Source organism: Sprattus sprattus (genome assembly GCF_963457725.1).
Source record: "Sprattus sprattus genome assembly, chromosome: 14".
Lineage (NCBI taxonomy): Eukaryota > Metazoa > Chordata > Actinopteri > Clupeiformes > Clupeidae > Sprattus > Sprattus sprattus.
The window spans coordinates 9,092,148-9,105,992 of NC_137912.1; the positions used below are offsets into that span (position 1 = coordinate 9,092,148).

Sequence of the window (13,845 nt, forward strand, 5' to 3'; positions counted from 1 at the left end):
ACTGATCAGCACAGTGTGAAAAATATTAATGAACTTGCAATATCTCGAAAGATAAATTTGCACCGCGAAGAATGGCTGATAAAGCTCCTACTGAGCGCTGATGAACATGCTAATGAATCAAATTACCCAAACGCAACTCAGCGGAAAGGCACTTTGTCTCTCTTCAAAGTGCAGATAAGTCCTGAAAAGCAGAGAACAAAATAAAAAAAAAGACTCAAAAAGCGAGAAGTGAGTCTACTCTAGGAGGAACTAGCGGCTTTCCACGACACATTGTAGAAGTCAATTAAACAGAGGAAGTCGGATTGGACGTGTACCCTGAAAGAAAGTGGGCGTTCAATGCGAAACAGCGACCTGCGACGGGAGACATTGACCGCGTCTGAAAGAACAGAAGGGGGTGTTCTTGTTCCGGATTCCTCCCTGGGTGAAATATGTTTATCGGTCCGGCAAGAGCCAATGCTGCCCACCTCACCCTGCCAGCGCCTGCTTTTGTTTGGTGTAATTTCATGCCCTGCCTCTGTTGTTGCTGACTGCCACGACAATGGCACACGGCAGTGCTAATCGGTGGCCATTGCTAGCTCTCGCTGACACACCGCTGGGTGATTGATAGGTATTGTTGTATTTTTGACACCGCCCCGTAGTAGGAGGTTACACTGAAGTCCCACACTCTAATTGGCTTCTGGTAGAAAGTCCTTCTCTGTTTGAAAGAGGGCTCCTATCTTTTCTTCAGCCTATATGGTACCACATTTTAAAACTAAGGCTATTGAAATGTTAAACTCTTTAGTAACATTTAAATGTGATCTAAAAAATGAATTTATGTAACATTGGTGTATTTATAATGTACCCTTGCTGAGGGATTATTAATCATCAGGTCATTGTATTACATTAACACTATTATATCCAGTATGCAATAAGATGAAGTATGGTTAGGAGCCCTCAATAACAGCGTTGGTATGTTATAATCATGTCATTGATGATGCCATACTGTTATATTCATTATGACGTGTAATATGCAATAATATAACAGTGTGATATAAGCAATAATATAAAAGTGTCATCATTATAAGTAATAGTTATGCTGTTACATTGTTAGAGGCCATAATAGCCGATGTGACATGCTTACAAGCAGTCATCGCATCAAAGATTCTGAGAGATCTCATGATAATTTTGATAATGGTAACATGATCATGTAATATCAGTGTAAACTTGTGATAGTGTATGGCATCTGCAGTAATATGTTAGTGACATGGTTGAGTCTTTTGTCATGACTTCTAACGGAGGGTTTAAGTTGAGTGTTACTAAAGGCTTCCCATTTTTACCAGGGCTCAGCGAACGCACACATACACACACACACACACACACACACACACACACACACACACACACACACACACACACACCTACACACACACACTTGTTGCTCATGACTGGTAACCTATGAGTATTACATGCGTACACCAGCTGTACCTTACAGAGGCAGAGGTACTCATATCTCAAACTCAGGAAATTGATTACAGTTTATTAAAGGTCAGCTGTGACACGATTCAAAGGCCATCTGCCCTGTGGCAAACTTCATGAGTGCCTGGATCTTCTACAGCTCTCTGAGTGGCCAGTCTAACACACTTCAGGGCAAAATATGAAACCGACAACTAACTTTTTATTCTTTTCTCAGATGTGAGGGTCTTCATAGGGCTGGATCATCTAGTTGACACATCACTTCTGAGAGGCTTGGTTTTTCTAGCGCTCCCTGGTGGCTCCTTGAGTATATTACTCAAATTAGTCTTTTGATGATCTATTTAATTAGTTATTCTAACTCCTAAAAGAATACACCCTGAGATATCAATACTGTGTAAAATGTTGCCAGTTGCCATCAATCTGGATGCAAAATAGTGGTTTAATATAATCCACACCACTGATTCATCACTGAAACAGCTGAGAATTAGTGTTTTGTTAATAAAAGTTCAGGGGTGACACAAAATTAGGCATTCCTTCCTACCAGCCATGTACATCTTCTTGACATTAGGACCAGAGAGACATTTCTCAGACTTACTAACTAATTACATAGCTTTTAATGGAAATAGCCATCTCTTATGTGCCAATGACTAATTAGTCTCGATAAACAGGACCTCCGGCAGAGAAAAGGACAAATTACAGGCCATCAATTACATGTTCACCCCTTCACACCCCCCACCAACCCCCCCCCACCTCTCTCTATTCAAATTCCAGCTGAGTCACGACGGCCAATGTGGTTAATTGTGGTTAATTATCGGCATTATTCATGCAGCCTATTATGCCTCTCATAAGATGGTAATACCAGAGAGGATACAGAAGAGGGACCCTCTCAGGCGAAAATACTTTTTCGAGCCTCGCACCAAACTTTTGTCTGAGCGCAGCAGTGAGTCGTTGGAGTGACAGGGCAGATGTGTGGTGCAATCTCTGAGGCACGTGTTCAGCCATGGGAGTCTCGCTGAACGTCAGCGCAAACACACACCTCTAATACACACACACACACACACACACACACACACACACACACACGTCAGCGCCATGTGTTTGGTCCCGCGGAAGAGGAGAACAGGCACTGTGTGATCAAAAAGCAACTCAAAACTCAACGTGGATCCGTTCTCTAAGCAAAAACAAAGCTGCGACATGTGAGACATGTGTTGCTATGTGTTACTGGTCTATCGGTTTAAGGGGGGATTTTGATTACTAATGATGGGTAGCTAAATGTTAATTGTATGTGGAAATACACACTATCAACATCAGAATTTTCTGAATATTTTGATGTTCGTATTTTTCTTGGTTCTCATCAGAGAGAGAAAAACAGTCCTTTACATTCCAATACACGGGAAGGCATTTTCTACATACAACTGGCAGAGTGAGATGAGAGGTTGAAGTTAATCTCCAAACTCATTAATGCAAATTGCATTAATCAGCCTCTGAACACTCTTTCTGAAACAGCACCAGGATAATCATCTGATGGAGAATTGTACCGTAACTGACATGGCCCACACTTTGAGATGAAGTCAATCAATGGCTTATAATGAAATGTTTATCCTATAAGTAGTAACACCTCTGCCTTCTCCCCGGAGAAAGACACATGGAGACTCATGGCTGACTAACGGTTAAGTGGTTGATTTGGTCTGTATATATACTACGTACATCGACCAAATGCTGGCTGTGTACAACGCCAATTGTTTCCCTTCCCCTTCTGCCACACAACCCTCCCCTTCCGCCCTTCCTATCTCCACCCGGCCGACCACAAGCAGATGGGTCCCCCCTTATGTGCTGTGGTTTAAGGTTTCTTCCTGCCTAACAGGGAGTTTTTTCTTGTCCCTGTTGCCATTGTGCTTGCACTAAGGGGGTTCAGGCTCTGGGCTCTGTAAAGCGCCTAGAGGCAATTGTGTTGTTATGGCGCTATATAAATTTAATTGAATTGATTCAGAGCCCAAGATGCCAAAGGAGTCAGACCCTAACCACAGCACTCCCCTGTCCCTGCCACTGTGTACTGTACAGAACAATTAAGTTCCATGCTTCCATTAAGTTCCAGTCGAGCTTAATGCCAGACGCACATCTCTTAATGCGTTCTTTGTAGCCCACGGCGCTTGACCAGGGGTAAGTAAATGAGCGAGTGCCCAGGGTGGGGGGGCAAATGGAGGCTAGCTTAAGGGCAGGAGTGGGTGGAGAAGCGGGCGGGCGGGCAGGCTCTGTCTGCCACACAGCTCCGAATGGGCTTACATGCTAATGGCTCTCGCTCGCCAGGCTGACAGATGAGGAAAAGCTTGCGCCACTTACTGCACGGCAGGTGGTCCCGGCTACGAGTGGGCCTGCCCACTGCCCTGACAGACTCAGGGAGACACATGCAGAGCAGGTGTGGGGAAATCACAGCCACAGGGGGGTGATTGTAGTGAAGAGTGGCGGGGCGGTGGTGGTGGTGGTGGTAGGGGGGAGTACAAGAGAGCAGAGGACAAGGGAGATGGATCATTATGGGATGGGCTGGGGAGGGGGGGTAGAGAGAGAGAGAAAGACAGGTTGAATATGACACACTGAGAGTCCTCAGGGAGAGAAAGTGTAGGCAATATACTCTCTGTGAGGATGGAGATTGGAGGAGAGAAAGATCTAAAAGAACGCAAGCAATCTAGTGTAAAGTGAGACGAGGAGACCGGTGGAGGAGTCTGATGGGATGGCGCACGGTGGGCGCACGGTGGGCGCACGGTGGGCGCACGGTGGGCTGCTTAGGGAGTTAGGAGCTTTTTCAAATCACCCGTGCTTCATGATCCCAGCACAAAGCATCAACCTGGAGAACATGGGTCTCATTTTCTGTTGCTTGATATTTTTGATCCATTCTATATGGGCATTGAGTGGGAAATGTGTGTGTGTGTGTGTGTGTGTGTGTGTGTGTGTGTGTGTGTGTGTGTGTGTGTGTGTGTGTGTGTGTGTGTGTGCATGTGTGTGTGTGCATGTGTGTGTGTGTGCTCCTCGCTGTCACCACCTTCCATGACTAAGGCGGGGCCACCCACACACTAACGAATCCATCTCCCGGCACTTCTGTTTCCACGCCTACGGAGATCTCCCCCGGCGACAGAGCCGAGGCCTCGCGGGTGATGCGGCGCTCCGAGTGGAATTTTCGGTAGCGAGCGTTTTAGTTTTTTTTTGGACGCCCACCCAAGCTGTTTGTGCTCTTTGCGCACCTCTAGTTTTCTCGCCATGTGTACGGCGATGAAGCTGCCCACCGGGAATACATCTCTGATGGAAATGGCTTTTGTTTTTGTCACATGCATATAAATCATGATAAACCTGCTGCATCGCATTAACTTCTGCACCTACCCCTGCAAAAAACAAAATATATAATGCCTTCTGAAAATACTAGTTTCAACCCGATTATGCTGTAGTATATACAGGATTGTGTTTTGTGCCTGTACCATATCAGGTACATGGTACACTATAGACTCATGGTACATAGATACATGTTATGTTTTATTATAGATGAGTATTTGTTGTTGGAGCACATGGTGTTACCGTATATATGTGTGTCATATCAAGTGCATGACACACTACATGGTATAGGATTCATCCATTTTTGCAAATTATGGATGGCTTATCTGTATGAGTAGCTACAGCAGCTGCAGAGGGGGACAGACAGGTGTGTTTTTTTTGGGGAAAGATTATGTGGAAGGATACTGTGCTTTTGCCTCAGGTCTTTTAGTTTCCCCCTTTCAGAACAGCCTCCCTCCAGACACGCTATTCACCCCAGAGACAGCCTCCAGCTAGACCAGCGGAGAAACATCCTAAACAACCCTTAAACCTCACAAACCCCCCCTGTTAAAGAGCTGCACGCTCTCTCTCTCTCTCTCTCTCTCTCGCTCGCTCTCTCTCTCTCTCTCTTTTTATCTGTGTATGTGTGTGTGTGTGTGGACCACTGCAAGGCAGGATGTCTTGCATTCACCGTTGATGCTGGTAGTGTTCATTTATTTGTGTGAGAGAGTGTGTATGAAGAAGAGCACACGGCCGATTCACTGCGGCACAGAATGCCCCAGAGTCCTGTGTGAGTGTGTGTGTGTGCGTGTGTGTGTGTGTGTGTGTGTGTGTGTGTGTGTGTGTGTGTGTGTGTGTGTGTGTGTGAACCACTGTAGGACAGAATGCCCCAGAGTCATGTCAAACCTGTGTTTGTGCGTGTGTGAACCGCTGTAAAAACATGCTTGTGCATGTGTGTGTATATGTGAGTGAGAGAGAGAGAGAGAGAGAGAGAGAGAGAGTGTGTAGTTGAGTAAACTTAACCCTTTGCTTACCTGACAAGCCTCCCACGTCCATTTTCTTCAGGTTCTTAGCCTCCAGACAGACGACGGTCAGCTTGCCAGCGGTGGGTACGTATCGCAAGGAGAAGCAGATGTCTCCCAGCTTCTCTTGCTAAAACACAGAGATGAGAGACCAATCAGACCTGAGCTCCTAGAAGTTACAATTAGGAGTTTATGTTACAGTGACATTTTCCACACAACAAAGCGATGAATATGAAAGTAGATCTAGCAAGAGAATGTGCCCTCAGACTCTGATTGAAATGTCAATATGTACATTGAACATTACATTGAACATGGGATCTGGATCAACGTGACCTAAACTGTTTTCTAATGTTGATATGAAATAATTGACCCAATCTTGAGGTAATCCAAACGCATTATACTCTGTCGAGTTAATGTTAATAGAAATGATCAGTTTTAATCTCTTGGATGGATAATAGCAAAAGCTTAATGGTCTGTGGGTGTGGGCAATGTGACACTAGTGTTAAAACCATGTGACAGGCCTAACGATAGTGATAGACATACAGTAAACTGTCCAAGACAAAGAGAGAGGTAAGATAAGGTACCCGACTCGTACATCCTAATTAAATAATGCCCCTCTTTCATCACAACAACTTAACTCTTGCAATGGATTCATCTCATCAAATAACCATTAATTCTAGACAAATAAACTCCTTCAACCACTTTTTCACTCCCGTGTTCCCAATGCGTCTGTGACACACTCTGACACAAATTTTTACCACTCATTTGTTCGAATGGTGACAGCTCGAGTGAAATTGGCAATTTGTAGGTCGCTTCGGCGCAAGGCCTTGCGAAAATGAGCAGTGGTGGCGCCCGGGCGCGGGAGCAGTGGAATCGGAAGTCTTGCGTGAAATGACGGAGGGCTACAGAGCCGAACATGGGAACGTCGGCCTGCGGCGAAACGACTTGCATGCGTGTCACCAAGCGAGTCACTGCTGTTGACGGGCAACTGATAGCGTTGTAATTAACCTTTTACGTAAACAGGGAGGGACACACACTCAATCACCCACACAACTACACACACACACAGGGATAGACATACAAACATACACACACATAAACACATACATACATATACATACATACATCAGCACGCATACTGAGAAAGTCCACGGATAAAAACTTTGGTTCCCCTGGCAACTAATGTCTAAATGCTATGCGCATTGACATTTACCATTAAAATTGAATCTCCTGAACTGCTGCTATTGAAGTCACACTTTCTTTAATAGGATGAAGCATGGCCCCTGATTCCGTGGCCTTTTACATGAGAGACAAATGACCCCTCCCCAGTCACAGCTCCCAAGACACCCTGCCGAGGCGAGACGGGGCCCTTCACACGGCCACGGCAGCATGGCATCACCTTCTTTAACTGAGATCAGACCTGAGATTACTCCAAGCTCCTGTGAAAACTCCAAGCCCTGTAAGACTTTGCTGCCGTGATGAGAGAGAAGGGGAGAGGCTTTCCAGCTGCGGTTTGAATTTTCAGGGAACTTGAAGGAAAGCTCTGGGAGCGACACTCCATGACAGAGCTGCTTTATGTCTGTGATGAAACCTTTCTGTTGTACTCTGTGCTTGAGCCAATGATTGATACGGCTAAAGGTATCCGGTTATGAAGTTTGAGTGTTTTAGGTGAGCCGATTCTGGTTTTATCCTGAAGGCTGTAGTTCAGAGCTGTGTTTTTCTTGCATTTGTTTTAGCCTTATTTATATCTCTCTCTGTGGGGCTTTCCAAATAACTGTGAGCACACAAGGCAAAACTGTTTCACTTATTTTCGGGAATGTCTGATATTTGTGTTGATGACAACACTGCGTGCAAAGCATCTGTTGTAAAAAGCATTAGAAAAAAAGCTCATTTCTGAAAATGGCAATACAATGGATCAAGGCGGTGCAGAACAAATGCATCTTCATTAACTCTTTTTGTCGACCCTGAAATGTATTCGAAAATAGGGTGTGACTAAACCTTCACTCTTTACAGGAGTACCAACAAGTTATAATTTTCACAGTGTGTATTTAATTGCCCTTCTTTTCAGAACTAGGCAGGTTTGCACCATTAGACATATAATAGAGGTAAACAGTGGCCTATTCCTGTCCCCTTACGCCTACGTCCATCTTATTTATTTATTTATTTACGTCCATAATAATTCCTCTGCCAACCAGGTCAACGAATTTTGAATTTGCTGGTCTGACACATGAACCCATCAGGTATGATGCCAAGTGTATGATACTAACAAAAGTCCTGACTTCATATTGTCCGGGTGTCGGATGTCTCAGCGAAGTGTGTTGGTCTAGTGATGTGCTCTCACCTCTTCCTTCTCAGCCTTCTGGAGGTCCTTCCACTCCTCTGTTACGTGGCTGAAGTCCACCTTGTTCATGAACACCTTCACGTCTCCGATGGCGTCGTGTTTGGAGAAGCGGTCGAAGTCGTAGACCGTCAGCATCAGAATCTTCCCACCAAGCTCGGCGTACGGAACCTAATTTGGACACAGAGAGGGATGTGAGATTCAGGTACACCCGCTAGTAAACCAATAGAACCTCAAAAAGTAAATAGCTCCACCCCCTTCAAAAGACCAATTCTGTGTCTGATGTTTTCCAGCATATGTACAAAAGTTAAAATAATGTTTAAAAGGGTGGAGTGGTTTGGGGTCATGCCAGCACTAGGAATATTCCAAATCAAATTTTTTTCTTATTACACAGATAACTGAAATGCAAGAGATGTGGAACAGTAAGGTATGTGTGTTTGTTTGTGGTGTGTGTGTATGTTTTGTGGTGTGTGTGTGTGTGTGTGTGTCGGGGGGGGGGGGGGGGGGGGGGGGGCTTTCTGACATTTGATTCCTGATTGTCTCCGATTGAGCTGTTTTCCAGACAAAACTCATTAAACGGTGGGACTTGTTGCGACATGGTGACAAACTGCTTGATTGGCCCTGGAGGGAGATAAGACGCCCCGGTTGCTATTTTGTCCTTCACGTTATCACAATGGCACTCCAGCGCTCCCCCATCTCAATAATGGAGCCACTTGTGCTTCTCTAGCTGATGGCACGGCAAGCGCTGGGTCTGCTCTGCACTGTTGTCCGTTTCCCCGTCACATTTTAGATGACACACTCCAATCAATCAAAACTGCCTCCCTCCTCCACTGAAGAATAGATTTCATACGCATCGTGACTGCAGAGAATTTCGTGGACTTCAAGCTACTGGCTGTGTCATTGATGTTTTTTTTTCCATTTTTAATTTTTCAAGTTAAGTTTCTGAAAGTACAATCAGACACATTATACCAGGCTATGGGGTGTATATTTATGCTTTTGCAATTTGTGTTTGTGTGTGTGTGTGTGTGTCTGTGCGTCCACTATTGGGTGTGTGTGACAAGCAGTCTTTCACAAGCTTGTTAGAGCACCAGGTGCATTTTTTACCTAATGAAAGGATGTGGGAAATGTTTGGTATGCCTAGGTTCACAGTGCCATGCTAATGGACCTGTATCCAGTCCAATTAACCCAACAATGCTCCAAGCAATGCATCAAGCAATTATGGAAAAGTTTCAGCTATGGGGAGACATACTTTATCCTGCCTTGAGGGTGAAATGTATTTAGCCCCTTTAAAAAAAATGGCAAGATGACAAGTGCGTTAGATAAAGCACTAAAATGTTAACGCTAAAGCAGAGTATTTATGAATTAATCATACACTTCCAAAGAAATCCTGTTGGCAAGTGTTCATTTCAACTGATGATCACTCTCTAGAGGAATATAACCCCATAGCAATGAAATTGCAGAGTTTTGAAGAAAGCCCATCTTCATTTTATGGTCCCCACAGCATGAAAGCCATAGAGCTAAAAGCCTTCAAATGCACTAATCTGAAATATTTAGTAGCCCATAGCCAGCAAGTTATGGATGATATCTGGCTTACTGGAATGCAGACGTTATTTCAAATCATCTCTAACTTTGTCAAAACCAAGCTTTGTCTGACACAGATTAAAATGAAGATATCACTAGGCCACAGCGGTGCAGATGGTGTTTTTAAACTGGTGGGGACGTTAACATCGCCTAATCAGCTGTGCAGAGTTATTAACTGATGATTGTCGCCTTACGTGGGGAGAGTGGGGGGGACGGATCGGGGTCACTATGAATCTGGGGGGGACATGTCCCCCCCGTCCCCAGTGCTATCTGCGCCCCTGCTAGGCCAACACCTGGCTGCTACACTCCCTCTGCAGAAAACGACAACCTAAAACATGTTCTGTTGCGTGTCTCGTATCTTCCAATAAGACTCTTACCTTGAAGGTGAACTGCTCTGCAGCAGACGACAACCTAAAACATGTTCTGTTGCGTGTCTCGTATCTTCCAATAAGACTCTTACCTTGAAGGTGAACTGCTCGTTAAACGTGGGGTTCAGGGTCTTCCTGTGCACCTTGGTCTCGTACTTCTTCTTCTTGTCGGGCATCAGGTAGACCTTGACGTAGGGGTCGGACGTGCCCCCCATGTCCATGGCGGGCAGCTCTGCGGCCTGAATGATGCCCACTATGAGCTGGCACCGGGGACAGGAGACAAAGGGGACTGCGTCAGCACGGGCACGACCTTGCGCCAGCCCGCTCCAGACTCGTCTATTAGCCCACCACCGCTCTGCTACTCAGTGCATATTGGCCCTCCATTAGCCGAATAAAGATACTCTAGTAAATGAGTGTGTGCAACAGGCCCCTCTCTCACTCTCTCTGTGCTCCCTTCTATCACTCTCTCCTCTCTCTCTGTGCTCCCTTCTCACTCTCTCCTCCCTTCTCTCTCTCTCCTCCCTTCTCTCTCTCCTCCCTTATCTCCTCTGTGCTCCCTTCTATCACTCTCTCCTCTCTCTGTGCTCCCTTCTATCACTCTCTCCTCTCTCTCTCTCCTCCCTTCTATCACTCTCTCCTCTCTCTGTGCTCCCTTCTCACTCTCTCCTCCCTTCTCTCTCTCTCCTCCCTTCTCTCCTCTGTGCTCCCTTCTATCACTCTCTCCTCTCTCTGTGCTCCCTTCTATCACTCTCTCCTCTCTCTCTCTCCTCCCTTCTATCACTCTCTCCTCTCTCTCTCTCCTCCCTTCTATCACTCTCTCCTCTCTCTGTGCTCCCTTCTCTCTCTCTCCTCCCTTCTCTCCTGTGCTCCCTTCTATCACTCTCTCCTCTCTCTCTGTGCTCCCTTCTCACTCTCCTCCCTTCTCACTCTCTCCTCCCTTCTCTCCTCTGTGCTCCCTTCTCTCCTCTGTGCTCCCTTCTCACTCTCTCCTTCCTTCTCTCTCTCTCCTCCCTCTGCTCAGTGCATATTGGCCCTCCATTAGCCGAATAAAGATGCTCTAGTAAATGAGTGTGTGGGACAGGCCCATTAGGCTAAGGATCTGCCTGGGCTAGCTCACCCAGAGAACACAGAGAAACTGCATTATTAGCTGGAAAAAAGTAGCCTGGCCATTACCAGCCTGTGACTCCATTTCATTCCGTCTTTCAGTCTGGGCCAACCCAATGCATTTTGGTTTCCGAGATCGGCGGGTGCTTATCTTGAGGTTTAAAATCATTGGAGTTCCCTTAACCAATCAGCAACGTTTAGTAAGCATTCGGTAGATTAAACTCTTCCCATAGCCAGTTGGGAGAAGAGCTACGACGTCCTTTCCAATCATAAAACTTACAAAAAAAATACTCTTGTTCTCCTTTTAATTTTCTGATGTTCTCGAGAGTTGAGACAACTTTTCCGATAGCTTTTCGTGTCTTTTCCTCCAAGGCGAGTTTTGCGTCACAGCTCTGAACTGTTCGCTGATTGGTCCTGCAAAATTTTGAGTTCTGGAGACGATTGTCAATGGGGTTGGGCCAGACTGAGTATGAGCTTGAAATCAATTCAGGCGGAAATACGTAGGCTGGTGTCACCAGGCTAGGAAAAAAGACCCGGTTCTACAGAATCAGCTATGCAGGCCGCCTTCACAGAGAGCTGATTATTTTGTTTATCTTTGTGCACATTCTAAGGGTTGTTTACCACCATTATGAAACTAAAAAAATATTTGTTAATTTTACATGTTAATAACAATATATTAGCTGTTATTTCCTGTAAGTAATCAAAAAATATATATGGCATAATGGCCATTATATAGTATTATGGTTATTAAGGGCATTCATAAAACAAGTCATGCCAGATCATACTAGATTAGCCACATGTTTATGGTGAAGTCCCATTGGCTGTCTTCTGTCTGATCCATCACTTCTCCAACTTAAAACTGATTCTACAGGAAAACAAAAATCACGGATGTGGTTTCCCCGTGTTCAGACAAACAACATGGGATGCCGTCACATCCAAGGGGGAGTTCAATTCAAGGAGGTGATTGGGGTTACTTGAGGTCAAGTATGACGCCCCCCCCTCGCTGTCTTCCTCCCCACATCAGGCCTGTTAATTGATAACTTGATGGGGGCGCCTGCAAGGCTGATTGACCTGTCAGTCAGAGCAGCTCCTCTGTGGCTTTTCAGGCTGCCTAGTCAGGCTGCCTAGTCAGTCAATCAAGCCTCCATCAGTCAGCCATCAACAGGCGATCTGGAGGCCGACCAAGCCGCTCAGCCATGGAGCTCTCCAGCTGTCTGAGTCACGTGGAGAAGGCAGGAGTCTGGACAGCGGGAAGGCGAAGAGGAGGAGGAAGAAAGCGCCACGACAACGCCAGGGTTGCCATAGCGGGAAAAAAAGCAAACCCAGGGGCCAGAAGTGAAAGCATTCTCAATGCAGAGTCACTTCACCCAAAAGTAATTGCTCTTATGTCAGATTTTGAAGGGTGCAACAGCTTGTGTTCGGTCTGGAGCAGAAAGCGGTGGGTTGGTGGTGGGCTTCTGATTTGGAGGAGAGGTTGTGCTGCTGTTGTAGTCCACAGGACAGGGGATGGCTGTTAGACAGTATGGCCACACAAAGCACAAGACTACATCTATTTCACACAAGCTGCATCTTGACAGCAGACAAAACACATCAAGTCCACAGAACCAAAGAGGACACGGCAGACAAAACAAACTGACAATACAATAACACTCACAAGACACCAGAAGCACCCCACTGAAGCCAGAGTTCACAAACAGGTACGCCACAAACATGTACAATGGAAGAATGCTTTTTTTATTCAAACGTGGATGTGAAAATGGAAAATGGTGTGTGCGCTGTAGGTAGCAAACAACATTCTCAAACCATTACTGTATTGTGGTGGTGTGCTAGTACCTGCTTTCCCTACTTTCAGAAAAATACCTCGCCTTAAACAAAAGAAAAACTCTCCTTACACTTACTCAACTGCAGATTGCATTGAAAATATGGTTTAGCCATCATTCTGTTATACCGCTGTTATTTTAAACCAAAGAGACAAAAGCTCGTATTCAATCCCGTCATAAACTTGGCGTTCCACTGAGGACCTTTGGACACTGGGGACAAAGGCTTGGCCCCGACAGCACCGGCCCTTACAGGAGTGTGACTATTCCCCCTGACGCGATGTCTGTTTGAATTTCCCGGCGAGGTTTAACTCATGGCTAAATGTCATCTCACCTGCCAAGTGGTGTCACAGAGAATTTAGTGTGAGCCTAAGCTAGCATGGCCTCCTCTTCCATCCCATAGGCCAACACCGCAGAGCCGACACCAATTTGGGCGACAGCTGGCTGATTCCTCTGACAAACAAACCTTGTTTGAGGTGACAAAAATAGCGCTGACAGAAAAAAAAAAAAAAAAAAAACAGAGTCAGTGTTGAAGCGGCAGGTTTTATTTTGGAAAAACTTCTGCGTGACACCTTTCGCAAGGGATTTTCACTTCAGGAAAACGTATTGATGGAGACCGGGGATCAAACGACTGATGCATGTAAGGCTTGTGCTCTGCCGGGGGTGCTGGGTGTTGTGGCTCTGGATCTGCACAGAGCACAACGGGCTGTCAGTGGAGGTGCGTGGCAGTGCAAGGTCCCAGCAGCAGCAGCAGCTGGAATGCACAGGCTAGCTACTACCTGCTCTTGTCAAGGCTGAAGGCATAGCAGCAGTCCTTATGGCTATGGGATGGATAGTTTACAGTGTACAGGCTGAACTCAACA

General features: G+C 45.8%; 1 protein-coding gene across 1 annotated transcript in view; it reads right to left on the bottom strand.

Moving 5' to 3' along the window:
* The window catches only part of syt1a (synaptotagmin Ia), a gene marked incomplete at both ends in the record, with an annotated part of 37,317 nt that overhangs the window by 7,513 nt on the left and 15,959 nt on the right, over positions 1–13,845 (bottom strand). The window contains 3 exons of the mRNA XM_080851818.1: positions 5,787–5,904; positions 8,116–8,283; positions 10,154–10,321. Coding sequence (XP_080707944.1) covers positions 5,787–5,904; positions 8,116–8,283; positions 10,154–10,321 — 454 coding nt within the window. The remainder of the gene's footprint in view (positions 1–5,786; positions 5,905–8,115; positions 8,284–10,153; positions 10,322–13,845) is intronic.